General features: G+C 54.8%; 5 protein-coding genes across 5 annotated transcripts; 4 read left to right on the top strand and 1 right to left on the bottom strand.

Moving 5' to 3' along the window:
* Positions 1 to 238: 238 nt before the first annotated feature.
* On the top strand, positions 239 to 916 carry PFLUO_LOCUS5843 (uncharacterized protein; the record flags this gene model as incomplete). Its single annotated transcript, XM_073783327.1, has 4 exons — positions 239 to 385; positions 433 to 536; positions 586 to 708; positions 760 to 916. 4 exons carry the CDS (start codon positions 239 to 241, stop codon positions 914 to 916), a joined length of 531 nt encoding a protein of 176 aa, XP_073639894.1.
* A 499-nt stretch (positions 917 to 1,415) lies between these two features.
* PFLUO_LOCUS5842 (phosphatidylcholine and lysophosphatidylcholine phospholipase) lies at positions 1,416 to 5,870 on the bottom strand (the record flags this gene model as incomplete). The annotated part of the gene is made up of 2 exons (XM_073783326.1): positions 1,416 to 5,655; positions 5,716 to 5,870. 2 exons carry the CDS (start codon positions 5,868 to 5,870, stop codon positions 1,416 to 1,418), a joined length of 4,395 nt encoding a protein of 1,464 aa, XP_073639893.1.
* Positions 5,871 to 6,710: 840 nt separating this feature from the next.
* PFLUO_LOCUS5841 (uncharacterized protein) lies at positions 6,711 to 10,388 on the top strand (the record flags this gene model as incomplete). Its single annotated transcript, XM_073783325.1, has 4 exons — positions 6,711 to 6,719; positions 6,798 to 7,251; positions 7,310 to 10,289; positions 10,346 to 10,388. The coding sequence occupies 4 exons, from the start codon at positions 6,711 to 6,713 to the stop codon at positions 10,386 to 10,388; spliced, it is 3,486 nt and encodes a 1,161-aa protein (XP_073639892.1).
* A 185-nt stretch (positions 10,389 to 10,573) lies between these two features.
* On the top strand, positions 10,574 to 11,205 carry PFLUO_LOCUS5840 (Peroxygenase 1; the record flags this gene model as incomplete). The annotated part of the gene is made up of 3 exons (XM_073783324.1): positions 10,574 to 10,613; positions 10,669 to 11,029; positions 11,082 to 11,205. The coding sequence occupies 3 exons, from the start codon at positions 10,574 to 10,576 to the stop codon at positions 11,203 to 11,205; spliced, it is 525 nt and encodes a 174-aa protein (XP_073639891.1).
* A 241-nt stretch (positions 11,206 to 11,446) lies between these two features.
* On the top strand, positions 11,447 to 13,887 carry PFLUO_LOCUS5839 (uncharacterized protein; the record flags this gene model as incomplete). The annotated part of the gene is made up of 5 exons (XM_073783323.1): positions 11,447 to 11,528; positions 11,589 to 11,742; positions 11,798 to 12,086; positions 12,139 to 12,570; positions 12,625 to 13,887. 5 exons carry the CDS (start codon positions 11,447 to 11,449, stop codon positions 13,885 to 13,887), a joined length of 2,220 nt encoding a protein of 739 aa, XP_073639890.1.
* Positions 13,888 to 14,086: the final 199 nt, after the last annotated feature.

The raw sequence follows: 14,086 nt of genomic DNA, 5'->3' as shown, positions 1-14,086 counted from the left end.
TGTGGTGGTGACTTTATTGCCACGTTGTCCATATAAAGGCCTAGCTAGTCGTGCTGGCTGGCTGGCAAGCTTTAATCTCTTTTTTTCTTTCCTTTTGTTTCTGCGCTGATATATAAATTCGCCTCTGACGTGACCTCTCCTTACCTCTTGGTGGTGAGAGCTCTAGTTGTATACAACCATCCCACTACTATAATTGTACACTGTACTACATATATCTCACCCCACATCACCTGTCACTATGCTCTTCTCAACTGCTATCGCGCGGCCCCTGCAGCTGCTCACTCGCATGATGCAGTGGACCAGTTCTGTTATCGCCATGAGTCTGACGGCGTTTCTCCTCCATCGTGGTCCCAAGGGCCAGCATCTGATCTACCAGGTAGTCATTGTAGGTTGCCATTCCGCCCTTAGATCATCACATACTGACGACTCTAGGCTGTGCTATCCGTCGTCTTCTTCCTGCCGGCTTTGGTCTCGCCTTTCTTGCCCACTACGCTGGGCATGTTTGTGCTGGCCATCGATATAATCTTCTCATATCTGTATGTCCCACCCTCGCTGCTCTTTGTGCAGACTGACTAACTCTCATAGGTGGTTGACTGCCTTCATCTTTGCCGCTCAAGACTATAGCACGCAGGCGTGCTACTTCCGCGCCCCGCCCGGACTAGGTTGTTCGCGCAAGAAGGCAAACGAGGCCTTTATATTCCTTGCTTTGTATGCACCCCTCTGCCTTTCACAAGACAGACAAGACTGACCGCCATCCAGCATCTTTACATTCATCGGCGCGATCCTTGAGGTTGCCGCGCTCTGGGCTTACAAGAAGGAGAACTTGCAGCAGCCGCCCCACGAGAAGAACGGCGGTCCTGCTCGTCCGCCTATGGATGCGCGTGTTTCTAACCCGGCACCTGCGGGCACCGTCTAAAATATTCTCTCTGTATAGAGTGGATGCCTGTGGGTGGCGTGTCTATCATGGTTGTCGATGACTTGGGAAGTGAGTTTGGGGTAAGCTCATGCGCTGAGTGCTATTTGTGATGAGATGAGAATGTAAACATGAACAGGGATTGCACATGGGAGGCTGAAATAACATAGTAGCTAGGGAGAAGACTTTTCGATGCGCGTCCATCTACTTTTAATCTCAATTGCCTCTCATTTGATGATGACCTAATGAACATCGTCTATTAATTGCTCTATAGCTATGTACAATGAAGCTACCATGAGGTACGAGCAACGTTCGCACAGGAAGTCAGATCGCGAATCGGTGTATCTCATGCAATCAAGTCTCACGCTTAGCGCCAACACCAGAGTAGAATAGAAAGAAAAAAGAAAGATTTCTGCAATGTTGAATGCTGCACACCCCAGTCATCGTACCTTCGTCCACACGATCCAGTTGGGCTGAGCCATGGCTGAAAGATGAACTGCCCTTAGATACTGGCTCGTCGAGGGGCCATAGTCCGTTGTAGCTTGCGCTTTTCCTCCGTCTCTTCGGGAATGGGAAGAGAACCTTCGCTTTTCAGCCGGTCCAAGAACTCTTTGCCATAGGCATAGCCCACCTGGTAGATCTCGTCGAACTTGCCGAAGTCCAGGGTTCCGTACGGGTCGATTGGAGGACGCATGTACAGACATCCCGTAGTGTTCTTGGCCCGCTCGAGATTGTCAATTGACGAGACATATGCTAGTCGGGCTTGGATTTCAGACAGTGTCGGCGGATTCGGACATGAGGAGAACGGGTTCCACCGGTTGATCATCGACCAGAACCCAGATAGCGAGTCTCCATATCCTTGCGGCGTGGTATCGTCAATAGAACCAACATCAACAGCGAAGATTACATCTGCTCCAAGAGCCTTCATGTGTGCCACGGTAAGGTTGTCGATATAGCCACCGTCCAGGAGCATACTTCCTTCATCGCAGATTGGTGGGATCAGGCCCGCAAGAGACATGGACGCCCGAACATAGCGCCAGACGTATCCTGACGAGTGATACTCCGCGCGGGATCGGCTGATGTTCGTCGTGTTGCAGTAGAACTCAAGCCAAAAGTCTTCGATCTGGCTGTCCCCGAATGTCTTGAAGATTCCGCGGTTGAACTCGTGGCCCGTCGTGTACGAAACTGTGGGGTAGGTCAAGTCCAGCGCAAACCTCCACATACTTCCCATGCGGCCGGAGAACTTCTTTGCTCTGCCGTACATGGGGACAACATCTGCGTCGCGCGCATAGAGAGCACCGATGAAAGACCCAATCGACGTGCCACCGATGATATCAATGGGAATCCCGGCCTCCTCCAGGGCTTTGATCACGCCAACTTGAGAAATGCCTCGGGCACCTCCACCACCTAGTACCAGACCGACAGATTTACCGCAAAGGCGCCGGGCTAAACGATGGAAATCACCTTTGAAAGGTGTTTGTGCCGAATACAGAGGAGTCTGTCGAATACGTCGCGAGGTGTACTTTTGAATTTCCGCCTGCAGGACCTGCACGCGCTGCTTGAGAACGGTGCCAAACTTCTTACTTTGTGGATTGGCAGGTTCGGTAGTCAGACGAAACGGCATCTGGATATGATGGTGTCCACCGTTGATCCATAACCGGTTCTTGAGCCACCGGCGAGTCAACCCGGGCGAGCAGTATCGTTCGGCGTGCAAAAGGACCAGTTCCTTCCGGGCGGTAGTCTTCATGCCTAGCAGGAACCGCTCGTATTCGCCAATATTGGACGAGGACTCTGCGAGGCCCACCAGGAGGATAGAGTCCGCCTGGGAAATGCAGGTCTGGGTCCAAGGTGCATTCACATTCGTGTCCGCAATGTACAGCACCATGCCATACTTCTCTTCAAGGTCAGCCAAGTACTGGGATAATTTGAGCTTCCCCATCTTGCTGAAGGCATGGCGACCCAGGTGGTTTAGAATGGCGGCCTGGTTGAGCGACGTAACACCTCGGGTCACACCGATCTGATGCAGCGCATGGAGAAGTCGATGCCCAAATTCCACCACAGGAACGCCTGCGGTGACGGGAAGAATCGCCACCGTGCGAAGGTTGACGGTGGATGTGGCAGTTTGGACACTGGCAGCGTGGCCTTGTTCTATGGCCTTCTCCGACAAGGGATGCTCCACTAAATCGCGCATCCGTTGGGCGATGAGTTTGGAAACTCGGATGGTGATTCCCGGATGTTCCTGGGCCAAGCTGTTAAACAAGGAACGAGGGAATTTGGCCAATTCGGTATCTCGAATGGCATGCAGCGTGGCTGGTCGAGTGGACTCCGTCATGACTTCCAACTCGCCAACACTCTCCCCCTGGCCGTATTCGTTGATGACCATCATCTTCCCGTTTGGCCCTTCCAGAATGGATCGGAGTCGTCCGTTTAAGACCAAGTAGATTGCATCGCTCTCATCCCCCTGGTGGTAGATTACTTGTCCTGCGCTGACTTGACCCCACTCAAGGGCAAAATCGATGTGCAGTAGCAGGCGCGGTAGGAGATTCGTGAGCCGTTTCGCCAATGTCAATAAGGCAATGGGATACCTTTCGGCGATCCTTTCGAGAGAAGCTCGAGGAAGGAAACCAACGTACACGTCCGTCTTGGCAACAACATCTGTGTACGACCGATAAGATGCGAGAGCACCAATATACCCTTGTATACCCCCGGGTTTGATCAGATAGAGTGACTTGCGAGACTGTGATTTTCGGCGCCCATCACCTCCAGCCTGCGAGGATCCAGTGGCGGTCCGTCTCAACTTGGGGAAGAGATCTTCCTGGGCCAATGAAACCGACCCTCGGGAAGATCCAACGAGATCATCACCGCGCTCATTATCCGGGATACCCACATCGAGAAACCCGTCAATCACGTAGTAAAGGCCTGGATGCCGCTCGCCTTGTTCGACAAGCACTGAGCCCTGAGGGAAATAGACGATCTCAATGTCATGGCACAGCTCCTCCCGAAGGTTGACAACGGGTGATGTCCCTCCGGCACTTGTTACGGACATTGACATCACTGATTCACTTTCGCCATCACCGGAGCCTTCATAGGGGTCCATGAACCCGAACGCATTGGAAAAGACTGCTTTCTGCCGCCGAGAATCATAGGAGAGAAGCTTTGGTGACATCTCAACAGAGTTTTGGCCGATTTTGCGTAATGAATCATTGGTGCCTTCTGTTAATCCGATTCCCTTCATGATGCAGTCGAGAATCGACTCCCGGAAGATAGTGTCTTCATCGTGTGACTCCTTCCGCTGGAAGGGCGATGGGCAACCTTCCATAGCGGCAGAGGGCCGAAAAAAAGTGCGTTCTCTCTCAACCAGCGGGCTATGTACCCGCGGTGCCCATTGTTCGTATCGAGGCCCAAACCGGGAGAGCTGGATCGTGGACAATAGATCGCCGGGGCTGACTCCTGTTGAGTCCCGTTCGAGAAGGACAGTCGGTTGCCTTCGAGGAGTCAGGGCCGCAGGGGGAGCTGGGCGTTGCTCGTTAGAATTCGCCATCCGCGCTTGCAATACCGCTTCTTTTCTGAGGGAGCTGCTAGACCGGCGTCTGCGTCCAACAGAGGGATTATGAAGTGCAATGCCTTTGCCAATTTCCTCAGGTCGCATTCGATCTCGTTCCCGCATAAACTTATCTTTGAGACGATCTAGCGCCCCTCCGCGTAGATCGTTGGGTAGGTCGCAGGTCGTAAATCTTGAGATCTGCCTGTCAATCCCAAGCACTTCTGTTGTCAGTCCCAGGTACGAATGAGCCGTTGCAAAGGTCACTCGTTGAAGACGAGTGAGAATGACCTGCACAATATGTGCCGTAGCTCTTGGATAGACGCGAGTTAGCCGGCGGAATGCACTAGCGGGGATGATGGCAATGGTAGTATCAACCATCGCTCGTGCCACGATGTCTGGATGAACCGACTTCTGACGCCTCTTTTGGGGTTTTTGGTGATCTTCCAATTGAGGAGTATGGAGAGGCATGGTATGACTCTCCCCCAGGTGCAACGGAGGCACCGCCGGCAGGGTGTCGCCATTGCTATGGTCGTGTGTATGGGTGCCACTGTGATCTTTTGCCATGGCTGGCGGACTCTCCATTATCCCAGCACCAGGACTGGCAGGGAAAGAATCAGGCACGCGAGTAGGTGCATGAGCTGCACTGGATGCACTGGAGCTGCTGCGAGAAGTACGTAGTTGGACGTCTTCGGTGAAAAGCGATAGGATGGAAAACAAGGATGACATGGAGGCGCCGTTCTTCACCTCGGTCAGCAGTTGGTAGCCTTGTCGGCCAGGGACATGGTGATCCTCTTCATCCGATGATGCGTCGTCCATGTCCAGAGGCTCTTCCCCACCAGGCTTGCTCTCGCGCATTGACTTGACGAAAATCTGGACCAGCCCATCTACAACCAAACAAAAGCCTTTCTCTTCCTCCAGCATCAAGGTTTCTCCCGCAATGAGCTTTCTCGTTTGCATGGTCCGGGTCAACTCGTGGAACACCGGGCGCTCGAGGTAGCCGAAGACCTTGATGGCACTCAGAAACTCATCAAGGTAATTGGCGAGTCCCGGCTTCGAATCACCTTCCTGGATATCGGGGAACAGGTCGATCTGGGCTTCCTTGCGCTGGGGCTCCGGGGGCAGGCGGCTATACATGTTCAAGAATCGGTACCGAATGAACCAGCTGACGGTCGAGACCAGAACGAGGACGATCAACATGCTATCATTTGAATCAGTTACAGAATGTCCCAAGCGACTCGGTCGAGGCGGAAGCACCTACAGGGTGGTGAAATTCATGGTGAACGTCAGGCTCATGGAGAAGAGCGTGAAGAGCCATGTGGGCAGAGTGATGGTGGAAAAGGTAATGATCCAGTACAAGACGCTGGGAATCACCTGAAAGATGAAGGTGAACACCCATCCGATCCACCCCGCCATGGTTGAGAGAGGTGGCGGAGGGTAAGGTGGGGGTGGGAGACTGGTCGAAGTGGACGCGGGTACAGCGCTTGAGAGGGAGGAAAGCAGGTCGGAGGGGGACGGCGGGATGCTGGCGGAGATGGCAGCCGTTTGGCCGAGAGACAGAGACGGGGCCAGGCCATTGTGGTTGCCGGCCATGACGGACACTGGACTCCAAAGGGAGTCTACTAGCCGGAAGTCCAAGCTGGGCGATCAGGCCGAAGCTAGCACAATCATGTTCGAGCCCATCGGAAACGTGCGGGCACAATCGCCGGTGGATGGAGGAGAGGGAGGTCGAGAACGGAGACGTGTGAGTGGTCAGGACAGCCCGTGGTGCATGCCCGACCGAGGCCAGGCGGTGGTCGTTGATTGTAGATCGATGGCAGCTCGTGGAGGGTTGTCGGATCAACTAAGGATTCATCATGGGCAAAGTGGCGTGTGAAGAGGGAAGGGCCAGACGAAGAGAAGAAAGAAGGGGTGCTGAAGGCGGTCCGTGATCGGTTGCGTGGTTGCTGGTGGTGTCTACCGAGAACTATATCGAGGAGAGTCCGTATGGTCGGTAGGATCGAGTGCCACCCAAGATCTGAGTATGGATGTTCTCCCCGAGCCTCCTCCATTATCATTGCGCTCAATGATTTAGTTCATCAATTGTTCACGATCAGTCAACGCCTGCCTCCCCACGGTCGAGTCCTCGCTTCCCCGGGTCTGCTTGGTCTTGGCTGCTCCGGGGCTGACTGATCTCTCCTTCTCCTTCTCTCGCTCGGTCGAACTAACTCTCCTCCCCAACATCCTTTACCTCAGTCCCACCCTTCCGTCGCGGCGATGTTCCAGGTATGCAATTAGTCTCCCTCTCCCTGCTCGGATTCCCTTGGTGCCTTTGGCCACATCCGGCTCACTCGTCACCCCCAGCGCCTCCGCGACGCGATCGATTCTCGTATAGCAGAGGAACAGGCCCGCCAGAAGACGGCCCAGGATAACGTCTCTCGATCTGCTTCGGGCCGCCGTACAGCCACATCCCGCAACCTCTCCCCTGGTCGTCGGCCACAACGTCCCAGGCGGACCACCAGCACCCCCAGCCGGGGCCCCGACCCAAAGGAATTCGAGCCCGAGTTTGCCATCGGAGATGACGAATCCAGTGGAACGGTCACGCCCCAGCCGGATACCTTGAAGCCGGACTCGGAGGTAACAACGCTCAATGAAGGCGCCGAGACAGAGGAACCAGAAAGCAAAGCGCCGGCAGAGTCGTCAACAGAGGATGCGACAGCTCCAGACACCGAGCCCAATGATGAAGCAGCACCGGAGTTGCCAACGGAGGTGAGGGCGAAGCTCCGGAGACTAGAGAAGCTCGAGCCACGATACCATGGTATTCAGATACCCTCCTAAGGTGTTGAACGTTGTCTGACACCATTTCCTTTCTACAGAGCTTCTCAAGGCATATCGTGTGGCTCACGCACGAGTCCTCTCCATCGAACCCTTCGAAGCCGCGCTGCGCGAGAATACGCCTCTCTCATCGATCGCCGAGCCGAAGGCACTTACAGAGTATCTAAACCAATCCGCTCTCAAGAGTGATATGGTGATGGAAGAGCTGAAACGGATATCGACCGAAAAGGACGATTACAAAAAGAAGCTGGACGAAGCTGAGAAGTCTGCCAAGGAGGTTGCGGAGGAGATGGCTCGTCTCAAAAAAGACAAGCCGGAGGACGAGCAGACAAAACCTACCGGCGAGGGTCAGGAGACGAGTGAAGAGTTCTTTTCGTTCGAGAACGAAATTCCTCGACTGGAAGGAGAATTAAAGGAACGGCAAGAAGAGGTTGACGAGCTGAAGTCGCAGGTGGAAACCCTCAAACGTGACCTGTCAGTCGCGCAGGAGTCTACGGAGGGCATGGTGCAGAGTTTGGAATCGGCGACTCGCGAGCTTGTCGAGTTGCGTGACACCAAGGACCGACTAGATGTCGAGATTGATGGCTTGAAGACATCCAGACAGACGGACGTGGACGATCTCAAAGCCAAGCTTGGCACCGCCCACTCCTCCATCGAACAGGTCACTGCCGAAGTGGACAAGCTGAAGACGCAGCTGCAAGGCAAAGCCGATGAAATTAAAATGCTCCAGGCCCAGGCCTCTCAATCCGGGAAGACGACAGAGACAGCGGTTGATCCGGAACTTGCTGCGCAACTGGAGAAGGCCACGGAAGAGAAGGAGGCTAGCGAGAAGCGTCTCGGTGTCCTTCAGGGCTTGGTGGATAGCCTTCGATCCCAACTCAAAGATACGGAATCGAGCGTGTCCGACTTGAAAGCAGAGATCAACGAAAAGTCGGAAAGTTCCACTAAACTCCAAAACATTGTCGACTGGGTGGACGTCAACTTGAAGGACCATGCCGCCTGGACTTCCGCCAAAGAGAAAGTTTCTACAGGACAGACAGCCGACTTTGAGGAGGTCCGCAAGAGCCTGACGCCTGCGACGGCGGAGGCTACTCTAACTACTCCTGAAGCTGAAATCGACTCCCAGACCCAATCTACCGCGGCTGCTAATGCTGGTGCTGGTGCTGGCAAGAAGAAGAACAAGAAAAAGAAGAAGGGTGGCAAGGCTGCCGAAGAATCTCCCAAACCAGCTACTACCACCACTCCTGCAGAAAACTCATCGAGTGCAACTTCGGGCTCGTCCGACTTAGTCGACCTCAAGCAGACGATTGAAATTCTTACCCAGCAATTGGCTGAGAAGGAATCCGCAATTGAGCGCCTCAGCTCGAAGTTGAAGGGAGAAGATGACCTGAAGGAGGAGATCGAGTCCTTGCGCGATGACCTGGTCAATATGGGCCAGGAGCATGTTGAGGCGAAGGACAAGATCAAGGAGCTTTCGGCAGAAAAATCTGCCCTCGAAGAAACGATCGGCAAATTGGAAAAGGAACTCATTGATCTGCGAACCAACAGCGCATCGAGCACTGCCGACTCAGCGAAGGTGCACGGTGATTTGAAAGACGAATTCGAGCGCCTCAAGGTCCAGGCGGCTACGTTGGAGACGGATCTTTCTGCGGCGCAGCAGCTGGCAGCCACTCGCTTCAAGGACCTGACAGACCTGCGTGAAACCCTTGAGAAGATCCAGCCCGAGTTGCGTAGTCTGCGCGCCGAGTCGTCAGAGTTGAAGACCATGAAGGAAACGCTGAGCAGCAAAACCTCAGAGCTGAAAGCGCTCGAGGGCAAGCATGAGGATCTTCGGACCGACCTGAAGAATGCCAAGTCGAAGATCACGGAGCGCGAGTCAGAGGTGAAAACGCTGAATAAGAAGGTCCGCCAAGAGACAGACAGTCGCCTGAAAGCGGAGGAGAATCTCACTGTCGCTCGATCGAATCTACGGTCTGCCGAGTCCAAGAAACAAGAAGCCATCAATGCGAAGGAGAAGACGGCCACCGATCTCTCCAAAGCCCAGGATGGACTGACAGGCTCTCGCGCCAAGATCCAAGAGATGGAAGAACAAATGTCCCAGCTGAACAAAGACCTAGAGGGTCTTCGAGAAGAGATTGAGCTGAAGACGGCGCAACACTCCAGCGCCCAAAGTCTGATGAACAGCATGCGCGACCAGACTGCCGAGATGGCGACGCAGATGAAAGAAGCTCGGGAGCGGTGTGACAGCTTGGAGGAGGAGCTGGCGGATGCCCATCGCTTGTTGAGTGAGCGAACCCGCGAGGGCGAGACCATGCGCCGTCTGCTGAATGACATTGAAAGTCGTGCGGAAGCCAAGGTCCGCGATTCCAAGGAGCGCCTAGAGCAGGCCATCGAGGAACGAGACCGAGCCGAAGACGAGGCCAGCACGCATGGCCGGCGCCGAGCACGCGAGATCGAGGAGTTGAAAGGTAAGATCCGTGAAGCAGAACGAGCGCTGCGCACCGTGGAACAGGACAAGGAGGAGTTGGAATACTCCCAGAAGGACTGGCGCCGCCGCCGGGATGAGCTGGAGTCGCTCTCCGAACGGTCTACGCAGGAAGTGAGCGAAATCCGGCAGGCCATGGTGGGTCTCCGTGAAGCGCTCGATGATCGTGAAAAGCAAGTGCGCGACCTGGAGAAAGAACGAGCCGAGCTGCGTCGGTCGGTTGAGGAAACCAACAGCCGCCTGGAGCGGCTGCGTCGATCACACAAGACTCTGGGTGAGGATGTTCGCCTCCGCAGCCTCGAGACTGGCCGCCAGTCCTCGCGATCGTCGATGGACTCGCGAGGAGTGGCCTCTCCGTCTGGCCAGGACCGCAGTGTCTCTGCGCAGCGCAGCGAGACTCCTCCCACGACGGGCACTACTGCGCAGATCGACTACATGTATCTGAAGAATGTTCTTCTACAGTTCCTGGAGCAGAAGGACAAGAACTATCAGAAACAGCTGATTCCGGTGCTGGGAATGCTGCTCCATTTCGACCGGTGAGTCCTCTCCCCCTCTCTTCTCTTCTTGTGTATTTACTGACCAATGCTTCCAGGGCGGACGAACAAAAGCTCATGTCGGTCATCATGTCCAAGTGATGACTGAGTCCTCTGTATAATCCATATTTTCGCTATAATAGTTCTTTGCTGTGTAACTATGATTCCGAATCCATGTATGTAGTGGGTCCAATGCCCAAATAATGGTGACTTTTAGCTACAAGTCTACGGATATTCCCTCCGCCTACCTACCCACGTCCGCTTTCCTATTTCCTGGATTTACCACAATGGCCGACACCCCCACCATTCGCTTGGCCACGGCCGAGGGCAAGTCTTCCTTCTTCTGTCTTGGCTCTGTAGTCCGTTAACCTTCCACACGCAGACGTGCCGCTGATCCTCCAATTCATCCGCGAGCTGGCCGACTACGAAAAAGCCCTCCATGAAGTCGAGGCCACCGAGGAATCGCTCCTAGCGACGCTGTCCTTCCCCGACACGCCCCCCAAGCGCGGCACGGTGTACACGGCCCTGATCAGCCCGCCGCCCAGTGCGGACCAACCCTCGCCGATTCCCGTGGGTATGGCGCTCTTCTTCTACAACTACTCGACCTGGCGGGCCGCCCCAGGCATCTACCTGGAGGATCTCTACGTGCAGCCGAGCGCGCGCGGCCACGGGTACGGGTTCAAGCTGCTCAAGTACCTGGCGCAGAAGGTGGTCGAGGTGCGCGGGCGGCGGCTGGAGTGGAGGTAAGCAGACGGTCGCACCCTCCTCTCACTACAGACCTAACTGCCGACGTAGTGTGCTCCGATGGAACAAACCATCCATTGATTTTTACGAGCGGGTTGGGGCGAAGGGCATGGAGGAGTGGATGAAGATGATGGTCGAGGGCGAGGCCTTGGATCGCTTGGCTGCGGAGGTGTAGATCGGAGATCGTAGAATCTTGAGATATAGATGTATGTATATTTTCCGTTGGAACTCAGATCTGCCTACCTGGATAGTTGAACATGGATGATGCTCTCTCCGATCTGCCCCAGTCAAGCTTCCGCGGTGACGTCGTGACCCGCACACCGTCTCTTCTTGTCGTTCTTGTTTCTCGGCCTCTTTTTCGCTTCTCACCTTTTTCCTTCCTGCTCTCCAGGAGTTACTTTCCTTTGACCCTGACGATGGCCACTGCAACCGAGTCAAATGCCCTCGATTGCAATCTCCACGTCGACTATGTCATTCGCTACAGCTTCAGCGATGTCGGTGAGTGCTTGGAGCTCCCCCCCCTCATCGGTCAAGCACCACTAATCACCAGCTACCCAGACCAGTCGCACGCGGTTGCACAGCTCGAGAAGCTGCTTAGCACTCTCGCACATGTTGGCTTGCAGACGGAGATCCGGCAAGGGGATGAGTCGTCCCTGCTGGTCTTTGTACGTGCGTGCAACAAGCAGCTGCAGCGGGCGATCCACCGGTCGCGGTGAGTGATTGCCAATACTCGGGCTATCTCTATGGCGGCTAATGTTGAAATACAGTGTTCGCGACTGGCTCTATGGCATTCGAAACGCTGAACCCGAGCCCGCCAGCTCGGTCGAGGCCCAGACGGAGGCTGAGCGACTTCGCGTGGTTGGCCACATGATCACGCACCCCAAGGAAGAGGGCGGCGCCGATATCACCCCGAACCACGGCGAATGGAAGAATGTCACGGCCATCTTTGCTCTGCACGATGAACAGACCAACAAGAAGTGGATGCGCGACTGGAGCCAGAAGACCTTTCTTTCCGACGAGGACTTGGATGACATTCGGAACAAGTTTGGGGAGAGCGTATGTGCATGACAACTCCTTGAAGTTCCCCACTAACTATTGCCTGCTCTAGGTTGGGTTCTACTTTTCGTTCCTGCAGTCGTACTTTCGGTTTCTAATTTTCCCGGCCCTATTTGGGTTTTCTTGTTGGTTCTTACTGGGCAGCTACTCAATTCTCTACGCCCTGGTGAATGGCCTATGGTGCATTATCTTCGTCGAATACTGGAAGCGCCAGGAAGTCGATCTGGGCTGCCGGTGGCAGACCAAGGGGGTATCTGCCGTGCAGACCAAGCGTCGAAAGTTCAGGCCAGACAAGGAAGTGCGCGATGACAGCACCGGCGAAGTACGAGGCGTATTTCCCACGACCAAGCGTATAAAGCGCCAGCTTCTCCAGGTCCCATTCGCGTTGCTAGCGGCTATCGCGCTGGGTGCCATTATCGCTACTTGTTTTGCGATTGAGATCTTCATCTCGGAGCTGTACAACGGCCCTTTTAAATCCTACCTGGTATGTCCACTCGCCTGACGGGTATTGCATGTTGCTCACGATTGCACCTTCAAGATTTTCATTCCGACGATTCTCGTTTCGGCCCTGGTCCCAACCATGAGTGCTGTTCTGACGACCATTGCAACCAAACTCAACGACTACGAGAACCACGAGACGAATGATGCGTACGATGTGGCCCTGACTCAGAAGATCTTTGTCATTAATTTTATGACATCCTATCTTCCGATCTTCCTGACTGCATTTGTCTACGTTCCATTTGCCAGCTTGCTCGTGCCCTACCTCGACGTCTTCCGGTTGACGGTGCGGCCGTTCGTGTCCAAGGAGAGCGCGAACGCAACCAAGTCGCATTTTCAAATTGATCCGGCACGCTTGCGAAACCAGGTCATCTACTTTACCGTGACTGCCCAGATTGTCGGCCTTGCCATGGAGACGATCGTTCCGTATCTGAAACAGCATGCCCTTCGGGAATACAAGAACTTTAGCAAAAAGAAAAACGGCAGATCGATGCCGGGTAATGGCAACGGTGACAAAGAATCCCCCGAGAGACAGCCTGCTGTTACTTTCGACGATCCTGCCGAAGAAGTGCAGTTTCTGAAGCGGGTCCGCAACGAGGCCGAGCTGCCCGAGTACGATACGACGGAGGATCTCCGCGAGATGTGCATCCAATTTGGATACTTGGCACTCTTCTCCCCTGTGTGGCCGCTTGTACCGCTCTCGTTCTTTGTCAATAACTGGATTGAGCTGCGGTCGGATTTCTTTAAGATCTGCATGGAATTTCAACGACCGACGCCCGTTCGTTCGGACACCATTGGGCCCTGGCTGGATAGTCTGGCATTCCTCTCGTGGGTCGGAAGCATCACCAGTGCCGCGCTGGTGTATATGTTCAGCGGCAATTCGCAGCACGGACCTAATGGCGAGCCGACGGATATCGTGGGCTGGGCTCTCCTCCTGTCCATCTTCTTCTCGGAGCATCTTTACTTGATTGCACGCTATGCTGTGCAGATGGCCATGACCAAACTCGAGCCGCCGAACGCTCGCAAGGAGCGCGCCGATCGCTATCTCATGCGCAAACGGTACCTCGACTCGACGGTCCGCGCGGAGACGGATGAGGACCAGGGCAAGGATGATGTGGTCACCCTGTCAACGGAAACGTCTCGCGCCTCCCTGGAAGAGGATGCGCGACGGGCCTCGTTGCACGGGTCCGATCCGGCGGAGCGGTTCTGGATGCGCCAGCATGGCTGGATGGAGTCGGCCAAGGTTGGGGCTGGCATGATTCAGGCGCAGCCCGCCAAGGAGGGCATCAAGAAGGAGCAATAGACAAGGTTCCTCTTGGGTTAACGGTTGGAGTTCTCGTTCTTGTCTACCTAGTATACGATCCTACTCTCTTGCACTCACAATGATATCGTTACGTTTCTCGGCCAAAAACGAAACCCATGACGCAGTGCTGAGTCATGAAGCGGAAGAAAGTAGCTCCGGACCGGCGGATATGGTGCTGGAGGTGTCTTGAAGGTGCGCG

Source organism: Penicillium psychrofluorescens (genome assembly GCF_964197705.1).
Source record: "Penicillium psychrofluorescens genome assembly, chromosome: 4".
Classification (NCBI taxonomy): Eukaryota; Fungi; Ascomycota; class Eurotiomycetes; order Eurotiales; family Aspergillaceae; genus Penicillium; species Penicillium psychrofluorescens.
The sequence above is the reverse complement of the archived record's forward strand: the minus strand, read 5'-3'. Positions and strand labels throughout refer to the sequence as shown.